At 50.2% G+C, this 27,991-nt stretch overlaps 13 protein-coding genes across 13 annotated transcripts; 4 read left to right on the top strand and 9 right to left on the bottom strand.

Annotated features, from left to right (window-relative positions):
* Positions 1-1,677: 1,677 nt before the first annotated feature.
* BDV37DRAFT_227993 (uncharacterized protein) lies at positions 1,678-2,740 on the bottom strand. Its single transcript, XM_032080295.1, has 2 exons — positions 2,223-2,740; positions 1,678-2,008 (listed from the first exon to the last, which is right to left on the bottom strand). Exons 1-2 carry the CDS (start codon positions 2,553-2,555, stop codon positions 1,727-1,729), a joined length of 615 nt encoding a protein of 204 aa, XP_031936916.1. The 5' UTR covers positions 2,556-2,740; the 3' UTR covers positions 1,678-1,726.
* A 2,728-nt stretch (positions 2,741-5,468) lies between these two features.
* Positions 5,469-6,031, bottom strand: BDV37DRAFT_287429 (uncharacterized protein; the record flags this gene model as incomplete). Its single annotated transcript, XM_032088101.1, has 4 exons — positions 5,469-5,665; positions 5,716-5,775; positions 5,881-5,934; positions 6,025-6,031. The coding sequence occupies 4 exons, from the start codon at positions 6,029-6,031 to the stop codon at positions 5,469-5,471; spliced, it is 318 nt and encodes a 105-aa protein (XP_031936917.1).
* A 330-nt stretch (positions 6,032-6,361) lies between these two features.
* Positions 6,362-7,244, bottom strand: BDV37DRAFT_228010 (uncharacterized protein). The gene has a single exon (XM_032080296.1). The coding sequence runs from the start codon at positions 7,102-7,104 to the stop codon at positions 6,505-6,507; it is 600 nt and encodes a 199-aa protein (XP_031936918.1). The 5' UTR covers positions 7,105-7,244; the 3' UTR covers positions 6,362-6,504.
* Positions 7,245-10,693: 3,449 nt separating this feature from the next.
* On the top strand, positions 10,694-11,977 carry BDV37DRAFT_228080 (2-hydroxyacid dehydrogenase). The gene has a single exon (XM_032080299.1). The coding sequence runs from the start codon at positions 10,793-10,795 to the stop codon at positions 11,834-11,836; it is 1,044 nt and encodes a 347-aa protein (XP_031936919.1). The 5' UTR covers positions 10,694-10,792; the 3' UTR covers positions 11,837-11,977.
* On the bottom strand, positions 11,978-13,458 carry BDV37DRAFT_228079 (NAD(P)-binding protein). The gene is made up of 5 exons (XM_032080298.1): positions 13,354-13,458; positions 13,094-13,299; positions 12,961-13,038; positions 12,443-12,900; positions 11,978-12,379 (listed from the first exon to the last, which is right to left on the bottom strand). The coding sequence occupies exons 1-5, from the start codon at positions 13,368-13,370 to the stop codon at positions 12,119-12,121; spliced, it is 1,020 nt and encodes a 339-aa protein (XP_031936920.1). The 5' UTR covers positions 13,371-13,458; the 3' UTR covers positions 11,978-12,118.
* A 326-nt stretch (positions 13,459-13,784) lies between these two features.
* BDV37DRAFT_228085 (ABC transporter substrate-binding protein) lies at positions 13,785-15,144 on the bottom strand. Its single transcript, XM_032080300.1, has 3 exons — positions 14,897-15,144; positions 14,561-14,839; positions 13,785-14,508 (listed from the first exon to the last, which is right to left on the bottom strand). The coding sequence occupies exons 1-3, from the start codon at positions 15,054-15,056 to the stop codon at positions 13,859-13,861; spliced, it is 1,089 nt and encodes a 362-aa protein (XP_031936921.1). The 5' UTR covers positions 15,057-15,144; the 3' UTR covers positions 13,785-13,858.
* A 1,408-nt stretch (positions 15,145-16,552) lies between these two features.
* On the bottom strand, positions 16,553-18,069 carry BDV37DRAFT_287433 (glycosyltransferase family 4 protein; the record flags this gene model as incomplete). The annotated part of the gene is made up of 2 exons (XM_032088102.1): positions 16,553-18,004; positions 18,055-18,069. 2 exons carry the CDS (start codon positions 18,067-18,069, stop codon positions 16,553-16,555), a joined length of 1,467 nt encoding a protein of 488 aa, XP_031936922.1.
* Positions 18,070-18,561: 492 nt separating this feature from the next.
* On the top strand, positions 18,562-20,695 carry ugd1 (UDP-glucose dehydrogenase; the record flags this gene model as incomplete). The annotated part of the gene is made up of 3 exons (XM_032090371.1): positions 18,562-18,850; positions 18,905-19,350; positions 19,463-20,695. 3 exons carry the CDS (start codon positions 18,562-18,564, stop codon positions 20,693-20,695), a joined length of 1,968 nt encoding a protein of 655 aa, XP_031936923.1.
* Positions 20,696-20,753: 58 nt separating this feature from the next.
* Positions 20,754-21,996, bottom strand: BDV37DRAFT_259996 (glutathione S-transferase). Its single transcript, XM_032083199.1, has 3 exons — positions 21,740-21,996; positions 21,298-21,677; positions 20,754-21,221 (listed from the first exon to the last, which is right to left on the bottom strand). Exons 1-3 carry the CDS (start codon positions 21,778-21,780, stop codon positions 20,875-20,877), a joined length of 768 nt encoding a protein of 255 aa, XP_031936924.1. The 5' UTR covers positions 21,781-21,996; the 3' UTR covers positions 20,754-20,874.
* A 406-nt stretch (positions 21,997-22,402) lies between these two features.
* BDV37DRAFT_260000 (uncharacterized protein) lies at positions 22,403-23,301 on the top strand. The gene is made up of 4 exons (XM_032083200.1): positions 22,403-22,439; positions 22,499-22,534; positions 22,712-22,827; positions 22,902-23,301. Exons 1-4 carry the CDS (start codon positions 22,421-22,423, stop codon positions 22,953-22,955), a joined length of 225 nt encoding a protein of 74 aa, XP_031936925.1. The 5' UTR covers positions 22,403-22,420; the 3' UTR covers positions 22,956-23,301.
* Positions 23,302-23,369: 68 nt separating this feature from the next.
* Positions 23,370-24,167, bottom strand: BDV37DRAFT_287437 (SAP18 family protein; the record flags this gene model as incomplete). The annotated part of the gene is made up of 1 exon (XM_032088103.1): positions 23,370-24,167. The coding sequence occupies one exon, from the start codon at positions 24,165-24,167 to the stop codon at positions 23,370-23,372; it is 798 nt and encodes a 265-aa protein (XP_031936926.1).
* Positions 24,168-24,401: 234 nt separating this feature from the next.
* Positions 24,402-25,842, top strand: BDV37DRAFT_228123 (mRNA splicing protein PRP18). The gene is made up of 2 exons (XM_032080301.1): positions 24,402-25,484; positions 25,543-25,842. Exons 1-2 carry the CDS (start codon positions 24,574-24,576, stop codon positions 25,733-25,735), a joined length of 1,104 nt encoding a protein of 367 aa, XP_031936927.1. The 5' UTR covers positions 24,402-24,573; the 3' UTR covers positions 25,736-25,842.
* On the bottom strand, positions 25,729-27,872 carry BDV37DRAFT_228128 (uncharacterized protein). Its single transcript, XM_032080302.1, has 2 exons — positions 27,592-27,872; positions 25,729-27,522 (listed from the first exon to the last, which is right to left on the bottom strand). The coding sequence occupies exons 1-2, from the start codon at positions 27,674-27,676 to the stop codon at positions 25,949-25,951; spliced, it is 1,659 nt and encodes a 552-aa protein (XP_031936928.1). The 5' UTR covers positions 27,677-27,872; the 3' UTR covers positions 25,729-25,948.
* Between the last annotated feature and the right edge of the window lie 119 nt (positions 27,873-27,991).

The raw sequence follows: 27,991 nt of genomic DNA on the forward strand, positions 1-27,991 counted from the left end.
TTTTTTAATTTTCAAATCGTGTTTGATGTAAGAATGATGGACCATTCCAAAGGATCGTCGGATTGTCTCTTATCGCTTTCTTCGGGTAACGATATTCACATCCATATGGGCTACGTTGAACTTCTCTCCCGTCGTCAAGGAAAGATTCCGATGGGGGGCAGCCACCCGCTAAACCGGATTGGGAACGGTATTTTGCCGAGGAAGTGGAAGAAGGAAAGATTGGCTGCTTCTGGTTGGGCGGGATTCCGCCGAGCTTCAAATCCCTAATAATCGATCGAATCAGGGAGGATTTTCCGTCACGTCGGATGGTTACTCCGTCTCTCATTGAAAAAAAAAAAATCCCCGAGACAATGGCAAGATGATACATATTACATCCATCCAGAAAGTGATAGTTATTCCATCCGGGTTAATTTAATTTGATTATGCGGAAGAAATCCTGGTCGGATCGACCAAGGAAAGATTAGGAAGGAAATCCAGAAGGAATGGGTGAGGAACGGGTGGTACACAGACTACATCCAGTACAGCAGATGCCACTCGGATCTCAGGAAATCCAACCAACCAACGCCCATCAATCCCTTTTTCCCGAAAACAACTTAAAAGTCATGATGACAACACTCCCGACCCTGGTTCCAATCCCTGTCGCTCCTTTCTTGACCGCTTTTTACCTAAAGCATGCCATCTTTCCTGCTACATTCTCTGGAGATCCGTCCATCTCCTATCATGACGCTGGAGTAATACCACACACTGTGGCAAGAGGCGTGACGGCCTTCCCCTTTGAGGGTTATCTCCCACTCGCTCCACTTTTCCGAGAGATCATGTTTGATTATCTTACAGAGGACGGAGGAGTGTCTCCTTCGAGAAGTATAGAAGAGAGTTAAATGAAGTAATGTTATTACTAGTAATCGTGGCGCCTGTCCCACCGCTTACCGTCCCGGTTACCCCGTCACAATGATTGATTGAAGTTGAGGCGGATCTCCAACTCCAAGCCGCCACCGGCAAATCAGCTGAACGCCCATCAAGAGCGAAGAAGGTGAGTGTCCGGTGTGCAGCAAAACGGACCCGCGAACCGAAATTACCTGGACCGTCATTGGTCGAAGCAAGCGAGAGAGTCGCATGTCGGGGACTCCACATCGTGACGTCGGACCCACGGCTCAGCCTGACCGAACTGGAGACTGGAGGTCACCGTTGCCTTTACTCTGTCGGGAAGAGTTCACGAGACAACCTACTCACTTAATCCCGTCGTTGCACCAAAACGCCCCTCCGAATCATCCCCGATGCTACCTTTTCGACTCATGCCCTATAGATAATACTCTTGCAAGGCTGGTCGTACTACCGTAAGATGGCAATCAGGACGGATGAATGGGAAGGTGAATACGAAACGGGCAAGCGTGGAGTGAGTCAGTCGTATATCCCTTGCGACAAACACGAACAATCGACCCGATGGCGGTGAAATCATCGACGACTGTCCTCCGTCTATACCTACACATCGACTACTACTGCGCAGTCGTAGTACTACTAGTACTAGTAGTAGTAGTTAGAGTCGTCCGTCCAAACCAGTTGGTCAAAACGGAACCGTTCGAGAAAATGAAAGCAAAGGGCACTGGTTGGTTCCCACTCGAGTTAGATTAGTGCACGAGATGAAAGATAACGCTAATGGAGTGGAAACCAATCAATCCAAGCGGGTCTTGTCTTGGCTCGCCTCCGGATTGGAGGCCTTCTCATCTGGTTATCGTCGGGGTCTGATTGGTGGGCACGCATCACCCACGCTACGATTGGCCAGTGCTTCCGCGTCGTTCCTCGAGGTCAGCACGGACAGTCCCCGAAGTGAAATTGAAACCTCGATCCAGGATCGCCCTTCCTGAGGCTTCCACATCCTCGGGGCAAGACGATTATGTAACGAATACTGGGAGAAACCGAGTTTCCTGCCTGCCTCGGGCCCACTCCCGACGGCCCACCGACTGAACCCGGTTAGCCCTGCCGTAGCGTCTACCTCGGCCGTTTGGGTTCCCTGGCCTCAAATGTCAGCCAGATGAGACGTCGATGCGACCTTGCCAATATCCCTGTCTAGTGTCCTGCGTCCGGATGCGCCCTGATTGGATTGGTCCCTCCTCTCCGTTGGTCTTGAAGCAATGCCACCAACCACCGACTTTTCCCATCGTCCCGAATATTCTAGCACACGAGTCTAAATGGCTACCGCGCCTGTAAGACATCCGCGGACTTACATATGCTTGTCTCGTGCCGGCCGTTTGCCCGGCATCCAGCCTGGTCTGGACGGCGATCCCTGACAAAGCAAATACGACCGCGACAAGGGAGAGATGTATACCATCTACTGCTATCTCGTCGACTCGATCAAGATCTGTACCTGGTATATTCTCGTGCTTCGATAGCGTCAATTTTAAAATCGATCCGGGATCAATCCTATTGAGGTCGTATACGCTGCCGTAGCTGGGGAGAACAACGCGATACTCAAAACAGCAGAACCACAACAACCTCCCCAAAGCGTACCTGAGACGAAATGGAGAAGCCCGCCACATGTGACCACGGGATCCTTCCATTCCCCTTCCATTCCCTTTCCATAAAAGATGAACCCAAATAAATGAAAGAAAAAGAACCGGGAACCACGCGACTAGGAATAATTAGTCGAAATAGCTTACTCAATAAATCACTGTCGAACCATGGTTCATCCTCCTCAAACCGCCCAACCACGGCACAACAGATGAGAATCGCCGTCGATCTCCTCCCAGAAGGGCAATATCGAAGAAGATTCGACGCGACCTTCTGTTCCCACTGAAAGCTTAATCCCCCCGGCGGTCAACGAAGAAACGTTGAGTCCACTTGTCAACTGCTTGACCTTTCGGTCGGTAACCGCGGGAATGTGCAATGGATCCCCTTGTGCCTGAGTCCGTCTAATGAGACGAGGGATGATTATGCTTCCCATTCTTGAGACGGATCCACTGATTGACCGTTGTGAGCGGTGAGGATAAAACTACGGAGCAAGTATGGAGTTGTACATCCACAGTAGTATTCATCTGCGATATGAACACCGTGTACTCCGTACCTCCCTTGGTTCATCTGTAGATCCTCTCTACCGATGGTTGTGGATAGTGAGGCGCACACGGGATCGAAAATCGGGTCAGTCCAAAAGGTGTGCGAGCGACTGTCCCGGGACTCCGGATCAATAGGTGGAAGACCATTCATCCGGCCTGTCGGGTTCGTGTTCTTCCCTCGATTATATTTTTAGCCTTCAGTTAAGGTATACGTCTCCCAACAGCCTCGACAACATACCGTCTACATTTTTCCCCCAAGGTCACTAGGTACCTAACTATCCAAATTCCCAACTGAAACTCGCATGAGACTCTGTACGGAGTCTAACCATGCCCGTTTTCAGATCTGCGTTGCATCTCCCTGTCGATCTCCTGCTCCCGGACTAGTCCCGCCTGGGTCCTAGTTGGCCGGTTTAGGGTTATCGCTGCAAGGGGTCGTCCATCGCCAGGTGCATGAAAGAGCGTGGCTTTTCTTTGTTTGAATTACGATCCCCGATGTCGTGCAACGCATTCACCGGCTTAAGCTTTGGCCTAGTGCATGTGAGGCGTCGTGTCGCAGTGGCTCTGTTTTTAGCTCAAGTTAAAGCCATCATTGTAAGTAGGTTCAGTATGTACACCGACAGTTTTAAGGGGTCATGAGGTAGCAGGGCTTTCTTTCTTTCTGGCGCCATAATCATTGATGGCGTCGAGGGTTGCTTTGTTTTGTGGAGAGCTAGTCTTGCCTAGGTTTGCTTTGTCCCCTGGTTGTTGTTATATATCTGAACACCCCGTGCATGTATGTACTGCTATCATATCGCAGTTATAGGCCAGGAAACTATTAATTCATAGAGTTCATGCTTTGAATAGTCTGGCTCCTTTATCGAGGTGACTAGCTCGTGGAACTATATATTCATTATTGAGGCCAAGGACACTTGCACAAAGGAATAACTGCTCCTTGAACCACCACACTTCTTAGCACAGCCTGCATTCAGCTAAATTACTTCGGCAATATTACGGTATGTAGCGATGAAGTGAGACTTCGCAAGAGGTGCTTAGACTTATCCCTTTAATTAATTAATTTATTTTTATAAAACCAAAGACCGTTAGGAAGAATCTAATTGCCACCTTTACAAGACCAAACAAAGGGTGTTTGACTAGATAATACCAAATTAATATTGTCTTTGACAGACCGTTTTGCAAACATCTCGAGACGTAGCGTATCATACATATGGGATACCACTCGAAACAAATGCCTTGAGGAACATAAGCAGAGACACAACATACAACCCAGTAACAGCCTTGATCCCCTGAAACGAGAAGAATGGAAGCTCCCAATGCGCCACCAAGTTATACCTGGGATACCAACATACGCTAGTGCCGTTCACTTCGATATCCAGCTAGAGCACGCCTGTCATTTCCATACAGTCATTCTCTTCCATCCACCATATCAATACCGCCTCGTCGACTAATGCTTTCTTCCGGACCTCAATCATTTGCTTCCCCAACTCTTCCGCTTGTTTCAATCGGCTTTTTGCCCCCCCGGATTTTGAAAGCTTTCGAGTCGCTACTTCCGTGGTAATTGGATACCAGCTCATGGCTCTAATGTTAGCGATCTGGCCATAGGGAATCGTGGAAAGCTTCTCTTCTCGTATATATGTGAACTACCTTGGCCGGCATATCCTGTTTGCTGGGTACCTGCACACTTGAGTGACGGGTATTGTTCCTCTGTGAGAGACTATGTAGGACATAGGCTTGTCGTTGGTTCTTGTTAGCAACTTGGGTTGAACCTCTGCTGTTTGGAACAAGCCCATTGCGGACCGCGTCGAGAAGCCGGATCGCTGTCTTGTCGACGCTTGACAACTCATGGCGCTCTATGATATTAGAAGAGAGCACGCAAGGAATCAAGATCAGTCGTGATCATGTAGCCGGGATGACTGAAGGAGTTGGAAGGGAAAACATTAAGACAAAGGAAAACACACACCTCGACTGAACTACAGGTGTGAGTAACAGCAATCCATGGCAAGGAAGAAGTCCGGGGGCTTTTGAGGATACCTAAACTAGCTCTTCGTTCGCCTTTTGCACAGATGGTTTAAACTCGCATCAAGAGGATGCAGTCAGCTCAGAGAACTTGAAAACTGTTCCATGATCGTAAGGACTGTAGTGATTTTCATGAGTGTCGGATGATTGTTTGGATACTCTTCGGAATATGCAGGTTCACCGGCGACGTTGTACACTTTGCTCCTGTAAGTATGTTCTGAAGGTCCTTTTTGCGATTGAGTGTCACGGTTATGGAATCGTTCAAACTTGTCTCGTTGTTCTGTGCGTAGTATTAGAAACGTTATGCATAGGACAGTTTGATCCGTATCCCAGTACCTCACAATACTGATTGCAGTCCTTCCAATCCCGGAAAGGTTCGTTGAGGTCATCTGAGCTGGATGAATCCTCTTAATGCGTCGTCCTTTTATCCTGCTCTGGTTTGCTCGGTGGACAAGCGACTGGCGCGTTTGCCGCTCGTTGAAGGTCATGTCCTGGTGTCACCGCAAAGAAAGCCGGTCTGGAGTAATCGACAATTAATCTGCCAGATCCACCACTGGACTTTTGTACAAAGTCAGCATAGTCTGTGGTGTTCGTGCCGTTGTTGCCTGTTCAGATGTCAGAAGCAGTTGCAGCCTTGAGGAGAGAAGAGCCTTACAGACAACCGTGGGCCAGGATTCAGTATAATCTGGCTCGCCATCAGGGACTCTAGCAAGGCCTAACAGACACACATGCAAACACCACTTGGCGCTCGTATATCGAATTCAGGAGCAAGTTCGTAAAGTTGCTCTCGACAACTCTAATAGTAGAGTAGAGCTCTTACTGGTGATAGCGGGGAGTAAATGATGGACTGCGCTGCTCGGGGAGAGGTCGTTGCCTGGCTGGTTAGCATCTTGCCCTCTTCTAGTTTCTGGCAAAGCATCATTCCAATGTATGTCAGGATAACCAGGTTATGCTTTTTACTTACATCTCATTGCATTTTTGTCTGTTCTTTTGGCTCCTCTTATTGCAGTCTCCTGAAAGGGAATGGATAAAGGGATTTTGAAGCGCCGACCACTGGAATATAAGAACAACGCTGCATATATTTAGGATCCCATCCTGCGAAGGTACCGGATACAGGTCCAGCTTGACCGGGCTATTCAAGTGGCAAATATCGACCATCACTTGTAAGATTGCCTAGGTTATGGAACATCTGCAGATGCTGAAGGCCCATCCATATTGACTCTCATTGCATTCAGCTTGACATGCCTCTTGATTGACCAAAGACAAGGAGCCCAGTACAGCAGTTCGTCAATCAGCGGGTACTTGAAAAGGAGGTAATAAAGATGACCCAACCTTTGGGCTCTGGACTATAATCGTGAGCCTCTCCAGCATTAAGAACAATTGCAGTTATTATAACTGCCAAGTCCGATCCTGGCGCATTCTGCCTCAACGACCCTATCTAGTGCTACCCTGTGTATTTCTCAGGGTCTAAGCTTGTCTCTGGATCCATTCTCAATACGTCCGCAGGATCACTATTTCCAGGTATGTTCTCTGGAGCATGACGGCGTAGAAGAGCCAATGGTCGCAGGCTGCGATTCCTGTAAGCTGGAGCCCATGAGAACATAGCATCCTCGCAGTACACATGTCCAAAATCTGCACTTTCTTGTAGTTTTCCGTCGTAAAACACTGTGCTCACCAGTGCACAGATATCTGGGTGCATACGGTGCTGTATCTCTAGCATACGAACAACCAGCCTAGCAAATACCAGACGGCAGAAAAGGGAGAGATTCAACTGACCGCGTAGAGGATTGCCTGCCGTGTCTGATAGCGTGGTGGGCTTTAGCTGATGGTGATCTCCCACCAACAGCGTCACTCGATTATAGTAAAATCCACAGGAACGATAACAGAGTAGAGGGCATACTGACTGCCCGCAAAGAGAGTGGCGACAGTCACATCCGCTTTCTTCAGGACAGACAGCCTCCCGGAGGTTTTTAGTTGCTGCTCGAAACTGTACAGTGGTTTTTCGCATCGATATCGCCACGCTGATACTGGTGGAAGTATTCATGAAAGGCGCGGTATTTCTCCCACTCGCGCTCACTCCAGGCACAGTGAACAAGACCTGCCGATTCCTCTTTTCTGGAGAAGGCACCGGATAAGTTCAATCAGGTGTGACATTTTTATGGCCCGCAAGACCTCTGTACTTTTTAAGTGGCTTAGGTTGGATTCCAACATGCTGCCGGCGATCACACCCATAACAAACACAGTGCGCCTACCGTTCAAGGCCATCCTGGTGTACTCTCTGCTCCATGGAAGGTAGGCGGCACGGTGTCCAAGGCTTAACTCTGTATGCCCTCTATTACGATATCGTGCGGGCTTGTTGATGATTCCTGGACACGGCACGTAGTATTGTTGGCCGCTGGCTCTGACGTCTTTTCTCCACAGGGCATATGGAGAAAAGTGTCAGAGCCAGCGGCCAACCTGTACTACGTGCTGTGTCCAGGAATGGTTCATTGGTTGGTGGCGAGAAACATGCTCGATCCTCATTTCTCAAAGCTGAAGGTAGTCGGGCCCAGCCAAGATTCTGGTCCTCTGAGTAGGAATGGGTTACCGAGGAGGCCCAGGTCGTGTGTTGCAAGTCTTATGTTAGATCGTGTGTCTAACCAAGAATCGTCAAGTTGACCCTTGTAGGTGTACTTATCAGTTCTAGAAGATGCCCGGCGTTGGGCCGGAGAGTCTGGCGTGCGAATGATAGTAGATACCCTCCTTGATAGACAGAGTAGAGAGGATATGAAAGATTTCAGGATTTCAAAAACGAGCGTATCTCGTCAAGAATGACCGCATAGAGTTGGGAGGTGCGCCTGCCAAGTCCCCGGGCATTCATTATCGTGGTCACAACGATATCAGCCGTTGTATTCCATTTCAATTTTACCCTTCCTGTCTTTGAATCACACCGACCAGTGACTCAGAATCGATCTTCACGGGAGGATAAACGTCGGTCCAGTTTCTCCCGTCACCATGACTGCCTCCAAGTGGCCACCACGGTCCATCCTCATTGCTGTATATAACGGTTGCAGCATTGCGATAAGATGGTTGGGGCAATAGTTGCCTACTTGTCGGGGTTGAAGTGGACTGGGTCTTGCACACTTGGTGTTTGTGTTTCGCCTATCGTCGTACTGTATGAGGATGTCGTTCGGTGCAATCATACATGCACCCCCCACCTTCCTATTGAACACCTCCAATCTACAATACTCTTAAAGATCCAACATGTTCCAACCCTTGTGCAACATCTTGCGCCCCAAGTATCAACTCCACCATGCAACAACGGGTCTCAATACCCGGGTTTCCTTACTGATGTTCACAAGGACATGGAACGTGGATGAGAGGGATCACGGGGGTCAACCGGGATTATTTGCTGCACATATTGGCAACCTGCAGATAATCCATCTGCTACTGAGCTGCGCCGGGTTGATAAACTATTCGGACCGACAGGAGACGAACGGTTCGGTGACAGTGAGCTTGAACAGGAAGAGACCTTCATCGATAGCACAATAAGGCTTTCCCCATGCACCCTCCACCACTTTCGTCGTGCTATAAGATCTTCATATTAGTATAGATTTTACTCGAGATCACCGATTATCCTACATGGAGGGCGCGTGAGCCTATAGGCTCTTTCAAAGCCGTCGAAGGTGGTATTCCCCCAATGTTATCTATATAATAGTAGATATTAGCCTTCTGTCAATGTGTATAAAACTCAGTAGATAATACATACACGTGCTGACACATCACAACTCAAGTGCCAAAGTCGCCGAGAATTAGGCCCAGGATACCTAGCCTCGAGTATGCGAGGTGCGACCCTAGGGACATTTTCTGCGAGGCGACTTGAAGTTGTAGCGGTATACGACACTTCTTTCCAGCACGCGCAGGTCAGCGAGAAACCACCCAATCTGGAAGTTACTTACTTACTCTATGATGTTGTATCAAAGGGGAATGGCCAGGGGAGACCGGCAGAGTACTTTTTATTCTTTGTCGTCTGGTTTCCATAAGCAAGATAGGAATTCCTCAAGGAACAACTGTAGTGAAGTAAGCGCTGTGGTGTGACCGTGTGAGTTGCGTTCTGTCAGTACCTGGGTCCTGGGGTAACCTACAGTGTAACTGGAATGCTGCCTCCGGCACCTACGAATTTTGGCCCCAGTCGAAATCACTAAGCATCAAGCCTAGTGAGCTCAAACCTATGCCCCCAGAACTCTTCGATGTCCCATTGGAACGAATAGCATAGTCGTTCCGGTGGGTTAGGGGTCCGAAGAAAGACTTGGTCGAAAGGGATCGTCCTCACTCACGCATCTCAATATCGTCGTCAGCATGTGCTTCCCCCATAACGACATCCCCCTCAATGTCTCTTGAATCGTCCGATCGATGGCCCTCTGACGCAGAGTCGCCTTTCTTAGGGTCAGGCTGACCCTCCCTACGCGCCGTGTTTAGCCCTCGACTCGCACCGGCTTCGATCCACACAGCACATAGCATCAAAAAGGAAATAACTCACGGAACGGTTGCCCCATTATGGTGTATGTTAATAGTAATGGCTGTTCACCAATTAGTTTGAATCCTTTCCTCGAGGAATCGCCGGTGCTCATGACGACTCTGTTCTGATCTCGAGAGAGCGTAATTGTTTGCTCTATAACCGGAGTATAGCGCATATGCGTCCTTGTTTGGAAGTACGACCTCGGGATGTTGACTCGCCCTTGTTACCGAGGCATGTCCTACTCATGGCTCGCACCACCAGTTCTGCGAGCTAGAGGGCCTTGGGTATGATCAGCAGATAGTTTGTAATCTAGACGAGAAATTGGTAAACCCACCACTCGTAGCCTCTGGATTATTGGATTCCACGAGTGAACGGTCGATGGGTCCTCTCGGGTTGACTGACACGGAAGCTCCAGCATACGGTAGTCTTGAATCCATTCTGACACCTTTAGCAGCCTTGCTCAGTATCTTCAGTGGTAGAGATATAGAGAATGATCCCCCGTCGCCTCACAACCGGATATCTATTCTCAATCATTAGAAAGGCCTGGCAGATGGGGTAAGAAAGTAGAGGAAGGGACAGTAATACATAAGTTTTCTTTGTCATTCCCAGTTCCAGCTGCTTCTTGGGGTTCATAATCTCACACGCAGTACACCATTCGCTGTCTACGATATGCTCCAAGATATCTGTCGAAAGTGACCATCGATAGGGCAGGCTCATAACCTGAAGGGGAAGATCTCTTGATCTCCAAGTGCATCCAGGGAGAGTGCTATCTCTTAAATATTCGTCTGTCAGACTCTGAGCTACGTGGCAAGGGTGAAGTTACCTGCCATACTATTGAATTGACAATACAAGTGCATGGTCTGGACGCTCTGGTGTGTAACATGCACTACGCTGGGCCGAGGTTGCGTTAATTCCTACTATTTTTACAGATTGCGGGCTAAGCCAAGATAATTCGCTCATTACTTTGTTGAATAACTCGCATGAATATTCGGATTGAATTCAAAGAAAGGATATTGAATGAAAAAGGTACGAGAATGTCGGAGGTTACATGGAACGGCATCTACACGTCACCACCCCTCAGCCAAGCCCTAGACGACCAAAGGCAGAATCAAGCCACGATCATACCACGACACGCTATAACCCCACCCCATATGCAAACAAAATGCAATCAATCCCCATGTCAATGCGACATTTTCCCATTATCGAACAAAAAAAACTTTCCTAATCATCCAACATGAAGCTGGCAGTCTTCAGCGCCAAGTCCTACGATAAGCACTACTTCGACGTCACACTCCGCAGACATCATTCCACGCTTTGTGACATCACCTACCATTCATTCGCCCTCTCATCTGAGACCGTGTCTCTTGCGCAAGACAGCGATGCAGTCTGCGTCTTTGTAAACGACCAGCTGGATGGCCCCGTCCTCCAAACCCTCTACGCAAACGGCGTCCGCGCCATTCTCCTGCGCTGTGCCGGCTTCAACAACATCGACCTGCGAGTCGCCGAAGACCTAGGCTTCTTTGTCGCCAATGTCCCCTCATATTCCCCCGAAGCCGTCGCTGAGTTCGCAGTGGCACTGATCCAGACGCTGAATCGCAAGACCCATCGCGCGTTTAACCGCGTCCGGGAGGGGAACTTCAACCTTGAGGGATTTCTGGGCCGCACGCTCTACGGTAAAACGGTGGGGATTGTAGGCGTCGGCCGGATCGGACTGGCGTTTGCGAAAATAGTACATGGGTTCGGGTGTAAGCTGCTGGCGTATGACCCGTTCGGAGGCGAGGAGTTCAAGAAGTATGGCGAGTTTGTGGAACTCGGGGATCTGCTGTCGCAAAGCGATATCGTCAGTCTGCATTGTCCTCTTACAGACGGTACGAGACATGTGATCAATGACGAAAATCTCTCGCGGATGAAGAAGGGCGCGTTGTTGGTCAATACCTCTCGTGGCGGCCTGGTTAACACCAAAGCTGTGATTAATGCGCTCAAGTCGGGTCAGCTCGGTGGTGTGGCGCTGGATGTGTACGAGGAGGAAGGATCGCTATTCTACAATGATCATTCTGGCGAGATTATCCATGACGATGTGTTGATGCGGCTGATGACGTTCCCCAATGTGCTTGTTTGCGGCCACCAGGCTTTCTTTACGGAGGAGGCGCTCAGTGAGATCGCGGGCGTTACGTTGGGGAATTTGGAGGACTTTTCTCTGAAGAGGACCTGCAAGAACTCGCTGGTACGCGAGGGTCATCTGGTGGTTCCGACGGACAAGGAGCCTGTGCGGCTCTAGTATGTTTAGCATTAAGCTGGGATGGATGTTCAAACTACCGAATGCTGGGTTTATTGTTTTGAGGATTGTCTGGATGCCTGGTCTTCAGTGCGGTATTCATACCCCATGCATTTGTAGCTTATACATAGTTTTCATTAATTCAGCCACAGCCATTGAACCGTGAGGTAAACGTCAAGTCTCAATGATCGGACATTGTTAATGCTCCATAGCATGAAACCAACTGAGCATATAATCCTTAGCCCTGCCTCACGACCGATACACACTTATACAGTTAGAATAATTCTACAGCTTGGAATTGAAATGCGATGTCTCCTCCCGCACGGCTCTCGGAATCTCCTCCTCTAGACTGGGACCCTGTGGCTTCCAACCCAGCAACTCTCGTGCCCGAGCAGCAGTGTACTGAGCATTCGTCCCCCACAGCACGGCACCATGTGCAGTCAACTTGTCCGCTGTATCGGCATCGATGCTCTTAACAGTGGGGTCTTTGATAAAGCCCTGTTCAGCAGCAAGCGAAGCTACCCTTTGCGAAATCTCCCCAAACGGCTATAACCCATAATCAGAAAACCAAACTCCCAGCTTATCCAAGGGGACTAGTAATTGACTCACCATCTTCCCATTTTCAGCGAAATAAATCCCATTCTCGTTCCATAGCGGCGCATTTCGAGAGTTGGACGCTTCCTGCGTCAACTTCACAACCAACTGCGCAATATCCGAGACATGAATGTTGCTCCAGCAGCTGAGACCTCTACCGACCTGGAGACCATGGCCGTGCTGGATAGTTGATTTTGCCAAGTCTGGGAGTTGTATGCTGCGCTGATTTACGGGGCCTCTTCCCTGGCCGTAGATCAGTGGTCCGTATATAATGGCTGTTCGGACGTGAGGATTTGTGGCGGAGAGACCAAGGAGGAGATTGTCGACGGCGCGCTTCGGCGAGGAAGTGATGATGTTTCGAATCGCGGATATGCCTTGTAAATCGTTGAACTCTTGCGAGCGTGGTTCGCCGTAGGCGTTGGCTGTGATGTCGGGCCCGGAGAGGAGGCTTGCACCCGAGATTTGGATCCAGACTAGGGATTTGTCAGTATTGTGATAGGGGGAAAGAGTTGAAACAGGGGTGGGATGAATACCTGGCTTTTGGCGCTTGCTTTCAGTCAAACCTTGTGCAATGGCAGTGGCGCTGGGTAGGTGATTCGAGCTGGCGAGATCTTTTTTCCTTAGTTAGCGTGTCGACAGTAATTATACACAGGGAGAAAGTCTTACGAAGGACGACGTCGGCCTCTGAGGCTTCACTTGTGATTCTGGCGGTGGAATCCAGGTCCCCAATCACGGTAGTTACGGACGGAAACTTGTGTGTGAGCTGAGATGCTCGACTCTGACTCCGTACCAGGGCCGAGATATTCGAGGCGGGGCAGGCTTGTGTGAGGGCGAAGAGGACATCCCCGCCAATGTATCCTGTCGCGCCAGTTCTGGTTGAAATATTCGTATTAGTACTATGTCTTTGATGCTTTCGAAGTACTTACATGAAGATGCGTGACATTGTCTAGTTGGAGAAGCAGCTGCAATCAATAAGGTAAGGGGACGGTATTTCAGTGTTTAGAAAATGTAACGAAGATGTAGAAGGTCGCTGATCAGTGTAAAATTGGAAGATGATTCCAGTAGTTGTATATGTACATTTCGGGTTGATATACTTAGGGCTGGCGGGATTTCCTGCCTAATTCTCATGGCTGACTCACCCCGCTTATAAATCGGCCACGCATTTGGCAGGTAATCGCGATGACTAATTCACTCGAAACTTCTCTCATACAATGGATAGCGAATAGACAGTTCAGAGTAAAAACAGGATTAATTATAAAGCTAAAACTACAAGTCAGTCCGCTTCTATAGTTCTAACCAAAAACAGGAAGACCAGAATAGCAGACAGCGACAGACTCTCTATATAAGCATACGAATACGACACCATGTCGCAGAGTTCACCACATATATATACTCAGAAATGGCCAATCTGCAGGCGCAGCAGTACCCCGACTAGACACGAGGATAGATATCCAACGGACTCTCTCCCTGAGGAGTACCCAGACTAGTCTCCAATTGGCTCTTCCACCAATCGACAACGTTGCGCTGGTTCATGAAGACGCGGAAGCCACCAACCTCACTAACATTCTGCTCGTAAAGCCTGCCCTTGTCCAAGCTAACGCGGGGAACGAAGCTGCCCGCATCAGCCTGGGCCTTCTGCCACTCATCGCTGACCAAGAAACTAAGCAGAAGCTTGGAGGTCTCCGGCCTCTTCGTGCTCGCAAGGATCGCTCCCGTCTGGGACCAGCTCATGCTCTCGTCCTTTTGAGGGGTCTTGTTTCTCCACCAGTCTTCGGTGCCATCGGCAGTGGTGAAAGTGATCGACCGAGGGTCGTCCGTCTTATTGTGGGCGTCCGCGATAACGGCAGCGGGGGTGTAGGAGCCCCGTACCCACTGGACGTCGTTTGCCTGGAGGGCACTGAGCCACTCAAAGCCGTAGCGGCCGATGATCTTGGCGAAGAGATACAAAACGGCATCATCGTCGTTGGGGTAGGTGAGAACCAGCTTCCCGTGCCACTTGGGGTCAGTGAAAGATGCGTAGTCTTCGGGGATCTCGGATTCGTTCAGCTTGGTGCTGTCCCAAAATATGCTGCCGAAGCCATCTGTAGACATTTGTCAGAACAAATTCGAGTTCATAACGGAAAGGTAGCGTACACTCTGCGATGGGAAGATAAGCGCCCTGAGGATCGCGCTCGGAGGCATAGATATCGTTCCACACTGCGGGCTTGTAGTAAAGCAGGCGATTTTGCGACTTCCAGCGTGGGAAGTCCTGCAAGGTCTGCAGGATTACCACATCGGTTGTCTCCCCCTTGCCGTAGAATCCACGATCAATGCGGCTCGCGTGATACTTGGAGAGGTCGACCGTCCAGTTCACCTGGATATCAGGGAAGCGTTTCTGGAACGCATTGATGATGAAATCGTTCTGGTTTCCGGCTAGATATGCTGTCAGCAATATGAAGGGAAAGTACTAGTAGCTACAGTGATACTTACCATCTCCTCCAGAAGACACAACCAAAGGGCCGGACTCCTTCTTAGCAGCTTCATAGATCTCGTCGAGAGAGCGAGTCTCCAAGGGAACGTTTGGAGCCCACTGCGATTGACCGAGCGACAAGAGGCTCGAAAGAGCGAGAAGACTTTTCAAGTAAACCATAGTTCGATAGAGATAGGGTCTAGTATTAATGGGGTGGACGCTGAATAGATAGATGTGGTACGTATGGGGATAATGTAGGCAGCAGTTTGGGGATCTTCACGCCTTTTAAGCATGCCATGAGTCCCCAGGCATCCAAACTGGGCGAGTACTCAGAACTACTATTCCAGTCGAATACTTCTCGAATCCTAGTCTACTTGGCGCCGAGCCACGGCACGATCACTCTACCATGATGGACAGTGGTGAAGTAATTGGGCAATTTAATCCATAATGAAACTGAATGCACGGTTCACCTAACAGGCAACCGGCCGAAAAGAAATCCCTCAAAACTACTCGAAACAATTAGAAACAATGTCATTGTGCCTTCATAAGCTGCTTTACCATGATCTGAAAGTCTACTGCATCAATAATCAATATCTCTAATTACAAACCATGTCCACACCGGTAGTACAATGGTAGAATACACTCGAGTCACTGCACATTATCTGTTCCGTTAGACGTACATCTTCGAAGCTAAGCATAGCCTGAATTGAAGGATTCAGACTATCAGATAGATTGATAATCGCGGAATTGTTCCGAGATCGAATTTCTGGCGTTGAATGATCCTCGATCCCAACGGTCAGGCGAAGATAGCTTCCCTGTGGCGGCTGCGCCACACGGTCCACGGTGCTTAATTCTTGGCTTGTACCAAGATTACCAAACCACAAATAAGAGACTCGTGGTAGATGCCAATTTTGGGCCAAAACCTTGTGGTGTTGCATCAGGAAGCTGGTCGACCTGTGGGGAGGCGCAGTCCAGACCTTCCAATATTGGGCGTATTAAACCCTAATTCTATTCTTCACAATCTTGGGCTTGGCGCTATCTTGAACGGCGATCCTATTTCTGCCGACTTGGCAATATGATCTACCGGCCAAGGCCTCAAAGTATACTCTTGGCTTATATTAGATGCAGATAATATATCCTGTCAATTTCCGCTGTGGTCGTCTGATTTTCCCGGGAGGGATATCCGACTGGCATTACAGAGTACCGAAATGTGAAGGATTATCTGAGGGCTTTGCTAAGCCCCAGGCTATGGTCATGCTTGCATAGGTGCTGGTGTGGGTACAGCTTTAGTGGATTGTGGCAGACTTGGTAGGTCCTTTTCTTCTGGATCCAAGAACTGCAGGTCACACTTCGCTATTTCCGTACGGGTTTGTATGTGCGATTTGAAGCGAGCATGGAACGGTATGCGTTTCAGCGTCCTGTCGCAGGCTCTTGGGGAAACAATATAAAATCTGACATTGACAGAAGTGGTAGACATTCTCATGAAGTCATATCTACAACGGATGTCTGTTGTCCAGTACTGGATTGGCATATTGACAAATATCTCCTTCGCTTACCCCTGGTGTCATTATTAGTTCGCTGAGTGTAGCTACACTCCTTGGCGCACCAAAAACATTAACGTAGAAATGAATGTGCATACCCAATATAGAACTGCCTCTATAGCTTCTATACATACATTAGCTAGAGCGATACCGTATACACCTCCCAATTAACGGCATGCTATGCACCAACTCCAAAGCTCTGGGGACGATCTGTTGTCCATGAATAATCAAAGGAACCACAGCAATCAACCACATGAAGTACGCAAGTCCAACAGCGAAAGTAAGTCGCAGTTTTTCCAAGATCGGCAACATGAAGTTAGCAAGGACAGGTTCATCAGAACTACCCAGGCTTTCTTCGGCTGAACGTTGCTCAAGCGCGATTGCCATCTGCCAAGCCACACGATTATTGATCTTCTCCCATGTTGTCTCTTCTGCATACCTCCGGGCAGAGGTGGCTAGAGTAGACCGCAGCTGGCTATCAATGGAAACCTCTCGTACTAGGCTAACAAAGGTATCTATGTCGTTTGGAGAAACCAGATATCCTGTCTTTTGATGTTGTACAATATCCGACGGGCCTCCTTGGTCTCTGGCGATAACGGGCACCCCACTGGCCATTGCCTCCAGCACAACTAACCCAAAGGTTTCTGTGATCGAGCAATGGAGGAAGATATCGCTCGAGGCATACGCGCGAGCTAGGGGCTGTCCGGTCAAGAACCCGGTGAAAATGACATGCTCCCTAACCGCGTCGAAAAGTCGGTGGATTCGGTTTTCAACGACCGGGTTGCGATTCCCTCCGACGATCAGCAGCTTGAATGGAACCTTTTGCTCGACCAATTTGACTGTCGTCTGTGCCAGGAACTCGAACCCCTTCTCTGGAGCAAGGCGACATACGCAGACGAGAATGATCTCTCCATTCGGGGCAATCTCTGTTCGATATGCATTATCACGGTGCGCGGGGTTGAACAAAGAGGTATCAACGCCACGTCCTAATCGAATTGTGCGCTCGACAGGGGCTCCAGCGTCTTTTAGGTAGTTCAGTACTGCTGAACAAGGATAGAAGATGGTGTGAACGGCTGGATGGCTGAACAGGAACCCTTGCACGGTGGCCAAGAGCCAAACTGCGAATCTGTCAAGAGGTACCGGAAAGATTATTTCACTGTAAGCTGAGAGATCTGTTTGGTAGTTGAGCAACACTGTAGGTGGTTTCCGAAGTTGACGGGTCTGTAGCAGGACTTGGAAGCCCAGCGACGCTGGACTGGCGACATAAATGATATCTGGATGGAAGGTTTGTTTGTAGACAGTGTCTAAGCGAAAGGGGTAGACTATCGTCAGGTCTGGATTGTACGGTAGAGGATATCCTGGTATCCGTGAGTCTGCTGCGTCCTGTACCTGGTGGCGGAATCCTTGATAATGCGGTGCGACTACAGCCAGATCGACACCGTTGCGCCGGAGATACTCCACCAAACTCAACGTCGTCCGACTAACGCCATTAACGGGCCCCAGAGACTCTGTAGTCAGCAGAACACGCCTTCCTTTGAGAATCTTAGGAAAATCATCCGGTTTGGAAGTAAACGACGCCATTGTGTACTGCAAGCATGCAGCGAATTAGAGGTGGTAATACCATGGTTTATTCGAACCTTTTTATCTTGCATTAGATCGCATTCAAGGCAGATGACATGAAAACATGGATAGCACATGATGACCGGTTGATTCGACGATCTCCTGCGGGTTGGAGGGCTCGTTCTTTAGGGATGGACCACAAGCTTCGTGTAGGAGGGCTTCGTGCGGGCACGTGGGGGTGGCCGCTATACAAATAACCTTCAGACTTCACCAGTGACATTCCGTCTTCACTTCCCCGTGCATTAACTCTTCAAGCTCTTTGGAGCCCCCTACGATTATCTACTACGCTCATATGGCTCTTAGGCCCTTATCTTGCTTCATCACGTTCCGGAAACGCTCGTAGGAGGCATTCGCAGGACTAGTAGCCTGCCGGAAACATACAGCGATTAACCATGATAGTTTACCTCGGCCACCGGGTGACCAGGAAGGGTCAGGTGCAGTAATAGACTGTATAAACAGTTTGATCCCTGTTGGGAGTTGCATTCAAGAAGGCTCATGCCTGCGAATTGGACATTCTCTCGAAAATGATTGCGGAAAAGGATAATCGCCCGATGGACATTCCGTCTTCTCCACTAGGCACCTCGGAGGGGAGTTTGTATGAGGACTCAACGCCTCCTACGACTCCAGCTTCAAGTCCTTTATTCGGTGCCTCCAAGGGAGACGACCTCGTCTTGTCAAGCTTTCCGTCTCCATCGGCTACTTATAATCTCGGCTCCGAGCAGAAGGTACACGACATTCCCAGCGTTGCTGCACTTTGGAGGCCCTCGGCGGGACTGGTCCAAAATGTCTGCGTCGTGGGCGCGGGGTATGTAGGTACGTTTGCACTCCTCTCAAGATGCTATTATGCATGACCCTAACTGTCCACAGGTGGGCCGACCGCTGCAGTCCTCGCGCTCCATAACCCGTCCATCGCAGTTGAAGTCGTAGATCGAGACCCTCGTCGCATTCAGAGATGGAAGTCACCACATCTTCCCGTCCATGAACCAGGCCTGGGCAATGTTGTCCGCGTAGCGAGGGACGGCGCAGAGTTTGTCACTTCGAGTGCTTCTATTGCAGCCATATTAGGGGACGTGAAGCGGAAGCCCAACCTATTCTTTACATGCGACTCAGCTCGGAGCATCTCTCGCGCTGATATGGTCTTCCTTGCGGTGAACACGCCCACCAAGTCGTTTGGGTTAGGCGCTGGAAGAGCGACTGATATGACGGCTGTCGACGAGGCTGTGCGAGAGATTGCGCAACACGCAAAACCTGGCGCAGTTATCGTGGAGAAGAGTACGGTGCCGTGTGGCACAGCTCAGCGAATCCGCCAAATGGTATTTACTACTCCTTGCTTCATTCCCTTTGCGAGTGGCATCCTTTCACCAGATCATGGGACTTACAAGGGCTCTACTTTGACCTAATGCAACGAAACTAACCTCGCCATAGTTCGCCTCCCTTCGACCAGACGTCCCCTTCGAGGTTCTCTCCAATCCAGAATTCCTTTCCGAAGGCTCAGCCATCGACAACCTCGTCAAACCTGACCGTGTCCTCATCGGATATTCAGAAACACCAGCAGGTCGCCGTGCAGCAAACATGCTCGCAAGTCTATACTCCACCTGGGTACCCGCATCACGTATCCTTGAAATCAACTCCTGGTCTTCAGAGCTATCCAAGCTAGTAGCCAACGCCATGCTCGCCCAACGCATCAGCAGCATCAACTCTATCAGCGCCATCTGCGAGAAGACCGGCGCCGAGGTTGACCAAGTCGCCAAAGCCGTGGGCATGGATACACGTATTGGACCACAATTTCTCAAGGCCGGGCTGGGATTCGGCGGATCCTGCTTCCGCAAGGACATCGCCAGCTTGACATATCTGGCTGAGTCCCTGGGGCTGGACGACGTCGCGCAGTATTGGGATCAGGTCAATGTCATGAATGTACTGCAGCGGAGCCGGTTCGCCAGGAAAGTTATCGATCGATTCGAGGGCAATCTGCAGGGTCGTAAGATTGCCTTGCTGGGCTTTGCATTTAAGAAGGATACGGGAGATACGCGCGAGTCTTTGGCAGCTGATGTGGTCCGGCTTTTGATGGAGGAGCGGCCGATGGAAATCGCGATTTATGATCCTTACTGTCAGGAAGAGGATATCCTCCGGGAGCTGGAAATGGCACAGGCTAATCACTCAGAGAAGAAGAGTGTCGTGAAGGTTCTTGCAGATCCTTACCTGGCTTGTTCGCAGGCGCATGCTGTTCTGGTCATGACGGACTGTGACCAGTTCAAGAATGTTCCTGCTAACCCTCGCGGTCGTTCGTTGTCGATCTGTCAGACATCTGTTGCTCGAGCAGACCAGGAGGTATATGATAGCCTGGCTGAGGTGATTATGTCTCCTGCTAAACCAGAAGAGGAGACTTGGGCTTTCAATGGAATATCCTACCGTCTTGTCCCGCAAGAGGCTTGTGCCGCTAATTGTGCATCTTGCCGCTCGATATCGAGCCGACCTGCAACGGCCGAACCGCTGGAGTGGGCGCGTATTGCTTACAACTTGAAAGAGCCCAAGTGGGTGCTTGACGGCCGGTGTTTCCTGGACGTACGGGAGATGGAGAAATTAGGCATTCAACTGGATACTGTTGGACGGCGGCCTGGTGCATCACAATCGAACGATACTACTAGCGTTGGGATTTGATCTGAACACCTCAGAAGACCTAATTAGATTGATACCCTACTTATGTTTATACGAATAGACAGAATCAAGCACATTATCAATTAAGCAATATCGCACGATCATAAGCATAAGTATGAACATACAAAAACTTCATCATCACCATATCAATCATACAACAGAATCCCAAATCGTAAAGAAACTCACAAGGAAGCCTGGAACTTCCCGTCAATCTCCTCCACCTTCTTCACAGCCCTCTGGTAGCCTTCCTCCGCCTGGATCATCTCCACATACTTGGCCAGATGCGGATACTTCTCCTTCAGTGGCAACCTCAACGACGCCGCAATGAGCGGAAAGCTCATCATAATATCAGCTGCCGTCAACTGCTGTCCACAGAGATACGGCCCACCACCAGGGGCAGTCTTCAGGCGCTCCTCGAGGAAATCGAAGTTCCCGAAGATATTCCTGGAAAGGAAGGCTTCTTCAACCTTGTACGCAACAAACCTTGGGATGGGCTTAATGAAGAACGGAACAGGAGCATCCTTCATACCTATATCAACCACACCATCAGCCACCCACCACAAGCACCAGGCAAAAGAGAAAAGAAAAGAAAAGTCAAAACTCACGATCCATAACCAACTGAAACACCAAAAACGGCATCAAAGTACCCTCGGCATAGTGCATAAAGTACCGATAGCGCATCCACTCCTCCGTCTCGCCGCCGATAGCGCCCTCCTTGCCCTCGGGATAGCGCTTGGGGATCAGCTTCTCGCCGCCGAAATGGTCGCACAGGTACTCGGTGATATTACCCGATTCGGCAAGCACGAGCGGTTTCTCGGACTGCTCGGTTTCGATGGTGATGACGGGCGATTTGCCCAGCGGATGGATCTTCTTGAGCTCCGGGGGAGCCAGCATCTCCGATGTGCGCTTGAAGGTCTTCAGGTTGTAGGTGAGGCCTAGTTCCTCGAAGAGCCAGACAATGCGCTGGGAGCGGGATTGCTCCAGCCTGTGGGTTTTGCTCTTGTTAGTGTGCTCTGATGTGGCCGCAGTATACAGAAGGGGGCGGACCAGTAAAGGGTGATGTTGGCGCCTTTGTTTGCGTCTGTCATCTTGATGTATATCTGTGCTTTGATATGAGCGCAAAAGTAGGCCGCTTTGAGTTGAGCGAGAAGCGATCGAGTTGATATAAAATCAGAACTCAATACGGTATCGTATGCGATGACAGCGAGTACAGTTTCTGACGCGGTAGACACGGGTAGCAGACCACTATCAGGTAGCCAGGACTCTTATACCGAGCAGATCTGAACTGATCGACTGGAATAATCTCCTTGTACTGCAGCGACCGAGTAGAAAGAGCATACCTGCCTCGGCATCTCCGCCTGTGAAACTGCGTCATCGGCGGGAGTGGGTCTCTCAGTCCAATTCCTAGAGGACCATTTTCGAGTTTGGTGAGTAAACATCCTCGTTATCTGGACTTTTTCCGACAATCACCCGATTGCTGCAGGCTCTAGTACATTAGCTGCCTCTAGGATAGACACAAGATACCCTAATTGGGATAAAGAAGAAGGAATCCACATGACTACACAACATGCAACCATGTCCAATCACATCCATGCATTTATGCAGCCTTACTAAGCAATGCACCTGCCTCACGTGACATCACGGGGAACCTCACCTCACCCAATCGAAGCTCAGCCAATTCAAGACGAAGATAGGTGATAACGCTGTCCATCCTACACAACCGCTACCATGGCCGGTCCTAACAAGTGTGAGTCTTCTTCCCGGATTGCAATCGATAGAGGAGGTGCTAATACGTTTCGATCCCAGCCCTGATCCTTGACCCGGCCCTCCAGAAATACTACGGTACATCTCCTCCCCTCGCCTTCTCCCCCGACACCCAATCCAACCAATCTTGATATGAGATGATGACGGAATGCAATTGACTCTACACCCTTTCGATGCGCTTTACCGTCCAGGACTGCGATTGGGAACACAGGATTGTCGAGCGAGACCACGATCAGGGCTAATATTGTCGAGCAGAGGTCAACGCAAACCGCTATAAATACTTCCGCTGGACCCCGCGCCATGCCTGGTTCTCATTCCTCTACATGGCTTTGATCCCCGGAACGCTGGGCTACATTGCCTACAACACTGAGGTGGGTTTGATTTGGGTTCCCCGGATAAACCGCGGAATGGATAGGTTCGGACTGACGGGTTTTCCTTGTTACAGGGCAAGTACGATTTCCGTGGGAAGAGGAGAGGAGATACGATTGAAGAATTTTGATTTGTCGTTGTTTTGCGGTCGATCGGCCTGAGGGTGGATGAAAATGAAGGGTTTGTCGATTATGACGACACCCATCGCTAGATGTGTATTTATTACGGAATATACCGCCTGTTATTTCTTTTCCTTCTTGGTACTTGGTTGAATTGTAGGCGAAGAGTTTGGGCTGTGCGTTTGCGGTACTTCCAGTGTAGGTGGAATTTGTTGTGTAGGATATGTGCAGAGAGAGAGATATATATATATCTGGGGTAAGATATGTCTCCAAGTTTAAGCATTACATTACACCTTCAGAAGTGAAGAGCCTTGAGCCATAGATCAGACAACAGTTATATTTCAGTACCGGGTATCCCTCAGGATCACAACTCCAGAAACTAATACAATCCGAGATCATTAGACGCAAAGTAGAAAGAGATTCAATTAATAAGGACCCCATCCTCTCCTCCCGCGTCCCCCTCCTTCCGGTAGCCTCTCTCCCCGTCTCCAATCGCCTGCAGGAATGCGCTCGCCGCCGCCTCGACCTCCCCGGCCTGGCCGGCCTGCGAATCCATTATCGCGGAATGCTCTCATGCCACCCCCAACAGCCGCACCGATGGACCCCCTCCCAGACGTGATCGGTGGTGCTACCGACCCGTCCTCCAGTGGCGGCAGAATCGCACAATCCACATAGTCTCCGATCACGAATCGTACGTCTTGTAGCGTTTTGTCGGCGTCGTGGCCCTGGAGCCGTAGGGGACCGGCCCGGGGTCCCGCAGGAGCGCCGTTCTCTTCGTCATTTTCATCACGGTACGGGCTGTCTCTTGGTCCGACCACCACACTGCCTATGTCCTTGCTCAGGTATCGGCCGCGCGCCTCGGGCCCCATCGTCGCGGCGGTCTTTGTGTCGGGGTAAATGAGGCGGAAGCATAATCGTGTGCCTACGGGAGGGTCTGGTAGTAGTGATGGCAAGGCGGAGGTGAGGAGCTGTGACAACTCGCGCAGTGAGCAGGACTGCCAGGTGTAGATTTGAAGGTGGGCAGGGAGCGGCGGCGGGGGAGGGGAGCGCGCCCGAATGGCATTGGGGCCGCTGACAGGACCACCGTACGACGCAGGCGATGACTGGGGAGCAAAGTCTGACAGGTGGTGGAAGTTGTTCACACGGTAGAAAAGCTTCAGATGGAAGGGCGTTGTGGACTGGCGGTCAATTTGGGGCTTCGGCGCATCTCGAGCGGCGGCCATGATGCCGTTTGTCTGTGGTTCGAAGGACGGTACAATTGATCGTTCAATGAGGGCTGAAATCAGACGTGGAGATAGTGTTCTTGCGACTGGGTCAATTTCGTCACGGGCATCAAGGGTAGACAACAATGAATGAATATAAACGGAGGGATTGAATGGTCAACGGAAGTGTTGCGGTTGAGATAGAGAGCTCTGGTTTTGTCACGGGTTAAGCTCGACCGCCGGAGCTTTGCTTAACTTTAGTCTCGCCCGCCCTCTCGACACTCCACCCGAGATTCAACTTTTGCCGCTTCCTCCCAACTGACTGGCGCTGGTGTCCGTCACGGAACTCTGCTACGATATCATTTCCTTTCTATATATTATTTACATTATTTATGGTTGGATTTTGTCCATATCGGCAGTCAGCAACATGGATTTCGCGGCGTTAATGTCCAAGGAGATCTCCAAAGCCAAAAACGGCGGATCGTCATCAGAAGACAAAAAAGATACATCGAAACCTCCGGAGAAGAAATACATTCGCCGTAGCGAATTAGAAGCAGCTCGAATTGCCGCCTACAATGAAGAGCAGGAGCGGGCGCAACGCGAACGAGAAGAGCGCATGGCTCAGAAGCGCAAACTGGACGAGGAAGAGGCCGAACGGCGCCAGGAGCGAGAAGAGAAAAAGCGACGACTAGCAGAAGAGTCACGGAAGAAGAGAGAAGAAGAAGAGGCGGCCAAGGAGCGAGAGCGACGGAAGCGGTTGGGATTGCCTGAGTTGCCCCCTGCCAGTGAAAAGGATGAGGACAACGACAAGGATGACGAGGAAGACATCCCGGACGAGGAACTGCTTGCGAAGTTGCGTGAGCTGGACGAACCGGCTCGGTTGTTTGGAGAGACACATCGCGGTCGTTTACGGCGGTATCAGCGACTCACACAGCGTTCGCTCACCCCTCAGCAACAATTGTCTGATGGGCCTATTCCCACGACGTTAGAACTGGTCTCTGAGAAGGATATGAAGATTTCTACGACACTTCCTAAGGATACAGAAGGCCGCAAGTATCTGTTCCGCCAGCTGGCTTCGTATTTCAACATGGTGCTAGGGGAATGGGAGCTTGCATTGGCGAAGCGAGATATATCTGTCAAGCAAAGCCACCAGGGACGACAGGCCTACAATGCGATGGTCCAGTCGAGGGAGAATATGAAGCCGCTGTTCCGAAAGTTCGAGAAGGTGGATGTTGATGATAGCGTCCTGGAGCATGTTGTCGAAATCGTCCACAAGGCCCAGCTGCGGAGATATGTAGATGCAAACGATGCCTATCTACGATTGAGTATTGGAAAGGCGTACGTATTGGCCCCCTTAAACTAATGTTTATACCTTGAGATAACTAACTACGTACAGAGCATGGCCCATTGGTGTTACCATGGTTGGTATCCACGAGCGATCAGCCCGAGAAAAGCTACACCAGAGCGACCAGCAGGCCCATATTCTAAGTGACGAAATCACTCGCAAGTACCTGCAAAGCATTAAACGATGCTTGAGCTTTGCGCAAACTCGGTGGCCTCCAGACGATCAGCTCCAGATCATGGGTTAGATGCCCGACCTTGGCGAGTAGTTAGTGTACAATAATGATGATGAGATTATATACCCTGTTGCACGTATACATCGCATAGCTTTTGTGAACATCTGTGGCCTTTGAGGCGTGTAAAAGTGCCAAGTGTAATCGATTTTATACAATATAAACGGTTCGTACATCTCTTCTAGAATCTATGTGTTGCGCGTGTAAAGGGGATAAAACATTGTGTCGTTACCAGATTGCTGTTAGTGCTTTCCATATGCTCCCAAGCAGACCTGACTTCTCAGGCATAGGGTACTCCGTCCGGCAGCTATCAATCTTATCGAGCTGGATCCTGTCATGTCCGTTTTCGTAAATATCGTGGCCATCAATGCCCTGCATCACCCCTGGGAATGACTCCTGTGATCGGGGAGAGACCACAGTTTTAGTCCTTGCATTTTTTCCCCCAGTATATGTACGGATCAGTTTGCCTGCTGCTTGAGCACAGCTGCCATGTGCAAACCGAATGAGAGTGTCGCCCGTCAAACTGCCAACAATGAAGACATTATTCGCAATTTCCATGTTTTCAAAGGCCTTCTGTCGCAGGGTTTGCCCAGAGACCGTTGGGGTTATTTTGCCTTTATCATCACATTCCAAGATCTCGGAAAGGAGTCCACGGTCGAGGTAACTAAGGGAGCCTCGGCGACCAGTCGCGTACACCATGCCGCGTACAGGTTGCGAGAAAGTGGTTCCATCATTTCGGCGGAAGGTAACCGTAGCAAATTCCTTCTCCATATCCACGCCAATGATTTCGGTGTTCGGATATCCTTCATAAACCTCATCCCAAGCACGGCTTTCGAGAAACGGACTTGATGCCGTCCGCTTCACTCTGGCAGGACGCTTATTTGTGTTTGGTCCTGCCGCAACGGCGGCTCGTTTCATCAAACGGTAGACACCCGCGTACTCGGGGTAGGCCTGTTGGTGGCAGCCCCGCAGGGGAGAGGGCCGGGATTCAGGATCCCATTTGAATACATGGATGATCTTCTGATCCTTTGGTGCTGAGATAATTACATCTGCAGCTGAAAACCCAGACCCAATAATGAGAAGAGGGATATCTGGGACTGGCTGGTGCGACAGGAGAGGCTGGAGTAGCGGACGAGGCTTTATCACTTCGGAAAAGATGCCGCTCGCTAAGACCAAGTTTTTGCAATGGATATTGTGTGACTGAATGAAAAAGCCATTCTCCGTTCTGGAAATCCCCGCCAGGGTTTCATTGCTCTTGAAAACATCCGCAATCCCAACTGCTTCCGGATACATCCGAAAATATTCCGCCGTTTCCTGTCTACTGGGTCGGGTGAAAGCAGGGAGATCGTGGCCTGTGACCTTCCGGTAATGATCCGCGAAGGAGTAGCCTGGAAGAGATAGCATGGATGCATAGCTCAAAGTCTGAATGTCCCAACTAGCAGGGACGAGATTTTCGGTCCATTGCCCACCGGGCCGTGGCGCATTCCCAAAAACCAAATGAGGAACGGCTTTTTCAGGCACATATCGCCATTCGATATTTGAAATGCTTCCCAGTTCTTCCACATCAATACTGGGGCGGAAGAGGGTATCAAATAATACGTTGACCGGCAGGGCTTGAGTGGAGTAGCTCAGCCGGGAAGCGGCAAAATGCTCCGTCAGAGCATCGACATCAGCATCCAGCAACGCCGGGTGGTTTTTGAGCTTGGCGTGGAGAAGAGGATCAGGATGTGGAGGGTTGGGGGAATAATACGGGACGTGACCGTGCAGGATAAAGGACAGGATCATGGCCGACGGCCCATTTCCTGTGGCGGTTACAGGTCAATCACAGCGTCTATTGGCAGGAATAGCCTGCAAGGAGTATGGCGACATACCGATTATAATGGTGTCAGTGTCCATTGAAGGCAATCTGTGAGCCTCCGGCCGCCCGATCAGCGCGGAGCATTCTCGACGGGACATCAGAGAGACAGTACTTTCAATCGGTGGGTCTAGATGATGATGACGGCACCACTACCTTCCTGTGAAGGACATGAAGCCGCTAGGCCACCGAAAGAGGTTACATCTGAGATGGCAGAAAAGGCTGCGAGAAGATGGCGTGAGAGGCGGACATTGAGCGGCTCACAAAAGTAGAGCCCTTCGCTGACAAAACTCTGATCTAGCTTAGCAATCCTGTCCCGATTATGGTCCGAACGGCGGCGTGGGGTGAACTATGGAAATTAAGCTTGGTTCGAGTCGCCTAGACCGGTGGCAGTCGGCGGGACATCGGTCTCGTAT

The sequence above is a fragment of the Aspergillus pseudonomiae genome, assembly GCF_009193645.1.
Source record: "Aspergillus pseudonomiae strain CBS 119388 unplaced genomic scaffold BDV37scaffold_93, whole genome shotgun sequence".
Classification (NCBI taxonomy): domain Eukaryota; kingdom Fungi; phylum Ascomycota; class Eurotiomycetes; order Eurotiales; family Aspergillaceae; genus Aspergillus; species Aspergillus pseudonomiae.

Excerpts from the sequence above, each read along its gene's own strand:
- BDV37DRAFT_228123 (XM_032080301.1), top strand. The coding sequence starts at position 24,574 with ATGGATTTCGCGGCGTTAATGTCCAAGGAGATCTCCAAAGCCAAAAAC. Across the intron at positions 25,485-25,542 it reads CGATTGAGTATTGGAAAGGC|AGCATGGCCCATTGGTGTTA; the intron begins GTACGTATTGGC and ends AACTACGTACAG.
- BDV37DRAFT_228010 (XM_032080296.1), bottom strand. The coding sequence starts at position 7,104 with ATGAATACTTCCACCAGTATCAGCGTGGCGATATCGATGCGAAAAACC.
- BDV37DRAFT_228085 (XM_032080300.1), bottom strand. The coding sequence starts at position 15,056 with ATGGTTTACTTGAAAAGTCTTCTCGCTCTTTCGAGCCTCTTGTCGCTC. Across the intron at positions 14,840-14,896 it reads TGTGTCTTCTGGAGGAGATG|CCGGAAACCAGAACGATTTC; the intron begins GTAAGTATCACT and ends CAGCATATCTAG. Across the intron at positions 14,509-14,560 it reads TTATCTTCCCATCGCAGAGT|ATGGCTTCGGCAGCATATTT; the intron begins GTACGCTACCTT and ends AAATGTCTACAG.
- BDV37DRAFT_228128 (XM_032080302.1), bottom strand. The coding sequence starts at position 27,676 with ATGTCCCGTCGAGAATGCTCCGCGCTGATCGGGCGGCCGGAGGCTCAC. Across the intron at positions 27,523-27,591 it reads CACTGACACCATTATAATCG|GAAATGGGCCGTCGGCCATG; the intron begins GTATGTCGCCAT and ends TAACCGCCACAG.
- BDV37DRAFT_260000 (XM_032083200.1), top strand. Across the intron at positions 22,535-22,711 it reads GGCCCTCCAGAAATACTACG|AGGTCAACGCAAACCGCTAT; the intron begins GTACATCTCCTC and ends ATTGTCGAGCAG. Across the intron at positions 22,828-22,901 it reads ACATTGCCTACAACACTGAG|GGCAAGTACGATTTCCGTGG; the intron begins GTGGGTTTGATT and ends TCCTTGTTACAG.
- BDV37DRAFT_259996 (XM_032083199.1), bottom strand. The coding sequence starts at position 21,780 with ATGACAGACGCAAACAAAGGCGCCAACATCACCCTTTACTG. Across the intron at positions 21,678-21,739 it reads GCCAACATCACCCTTTACTG|GCTGGAGCAATCCCGCTCCC; the intron begins GTCCGCCCCCTT and ends CAAAACCCACAG. Across the intron at positions 21,222-21,297 it reads GTTTCAGTTGGTTATGGATC|GTATGAAGGATGCTCCTGTT; the intron begins GTGAGTTTTGAC and ends TGGTTGATATAG.
- BDV37DRAFT_228080 (XM_032080299.1), top strand. The coding sequence starts at position 10,793 with ATGAAGCTGGCAGTCTTCAGCGCCAAGTCCTACGATAAGCACTACTTC.
- BDV37DRAFT_228079 (XM_032080298.1), bottom strand. Across the intron at positions 13,039-13,093 it reads AGAGGCCGACGTCGTCCTTC|ATCTCGCCAGCTCGAATCAC; the intron begins GTAAGACTTTCT and ends TAAGGAAAAAAG. Across the intron at positions 12,380-12,442 it reads TCGCTGAAAATGGGAAGATG|CCGTTTGGGGAGATTTCGCA; the intron begins GTGAGTCAATTA and ends TATGGGTTATAG.
- BDV37DRAFT_227993 (XM_032080295.1), bottom strand. The coding sequence starts at position 2,555 with ATGGAAGGATCCCGTGGTCACATGTGGCGGGCTTCTCCATTTCGTCTC. Across the intron at positions 2,009-2,222 it reads CCGGCACGAGACAAGCATAT|GGAACCCAAACGGCCGAGGT; the intron begins GTAAGTCCGCGG and ends ATTTGAGGCCAG.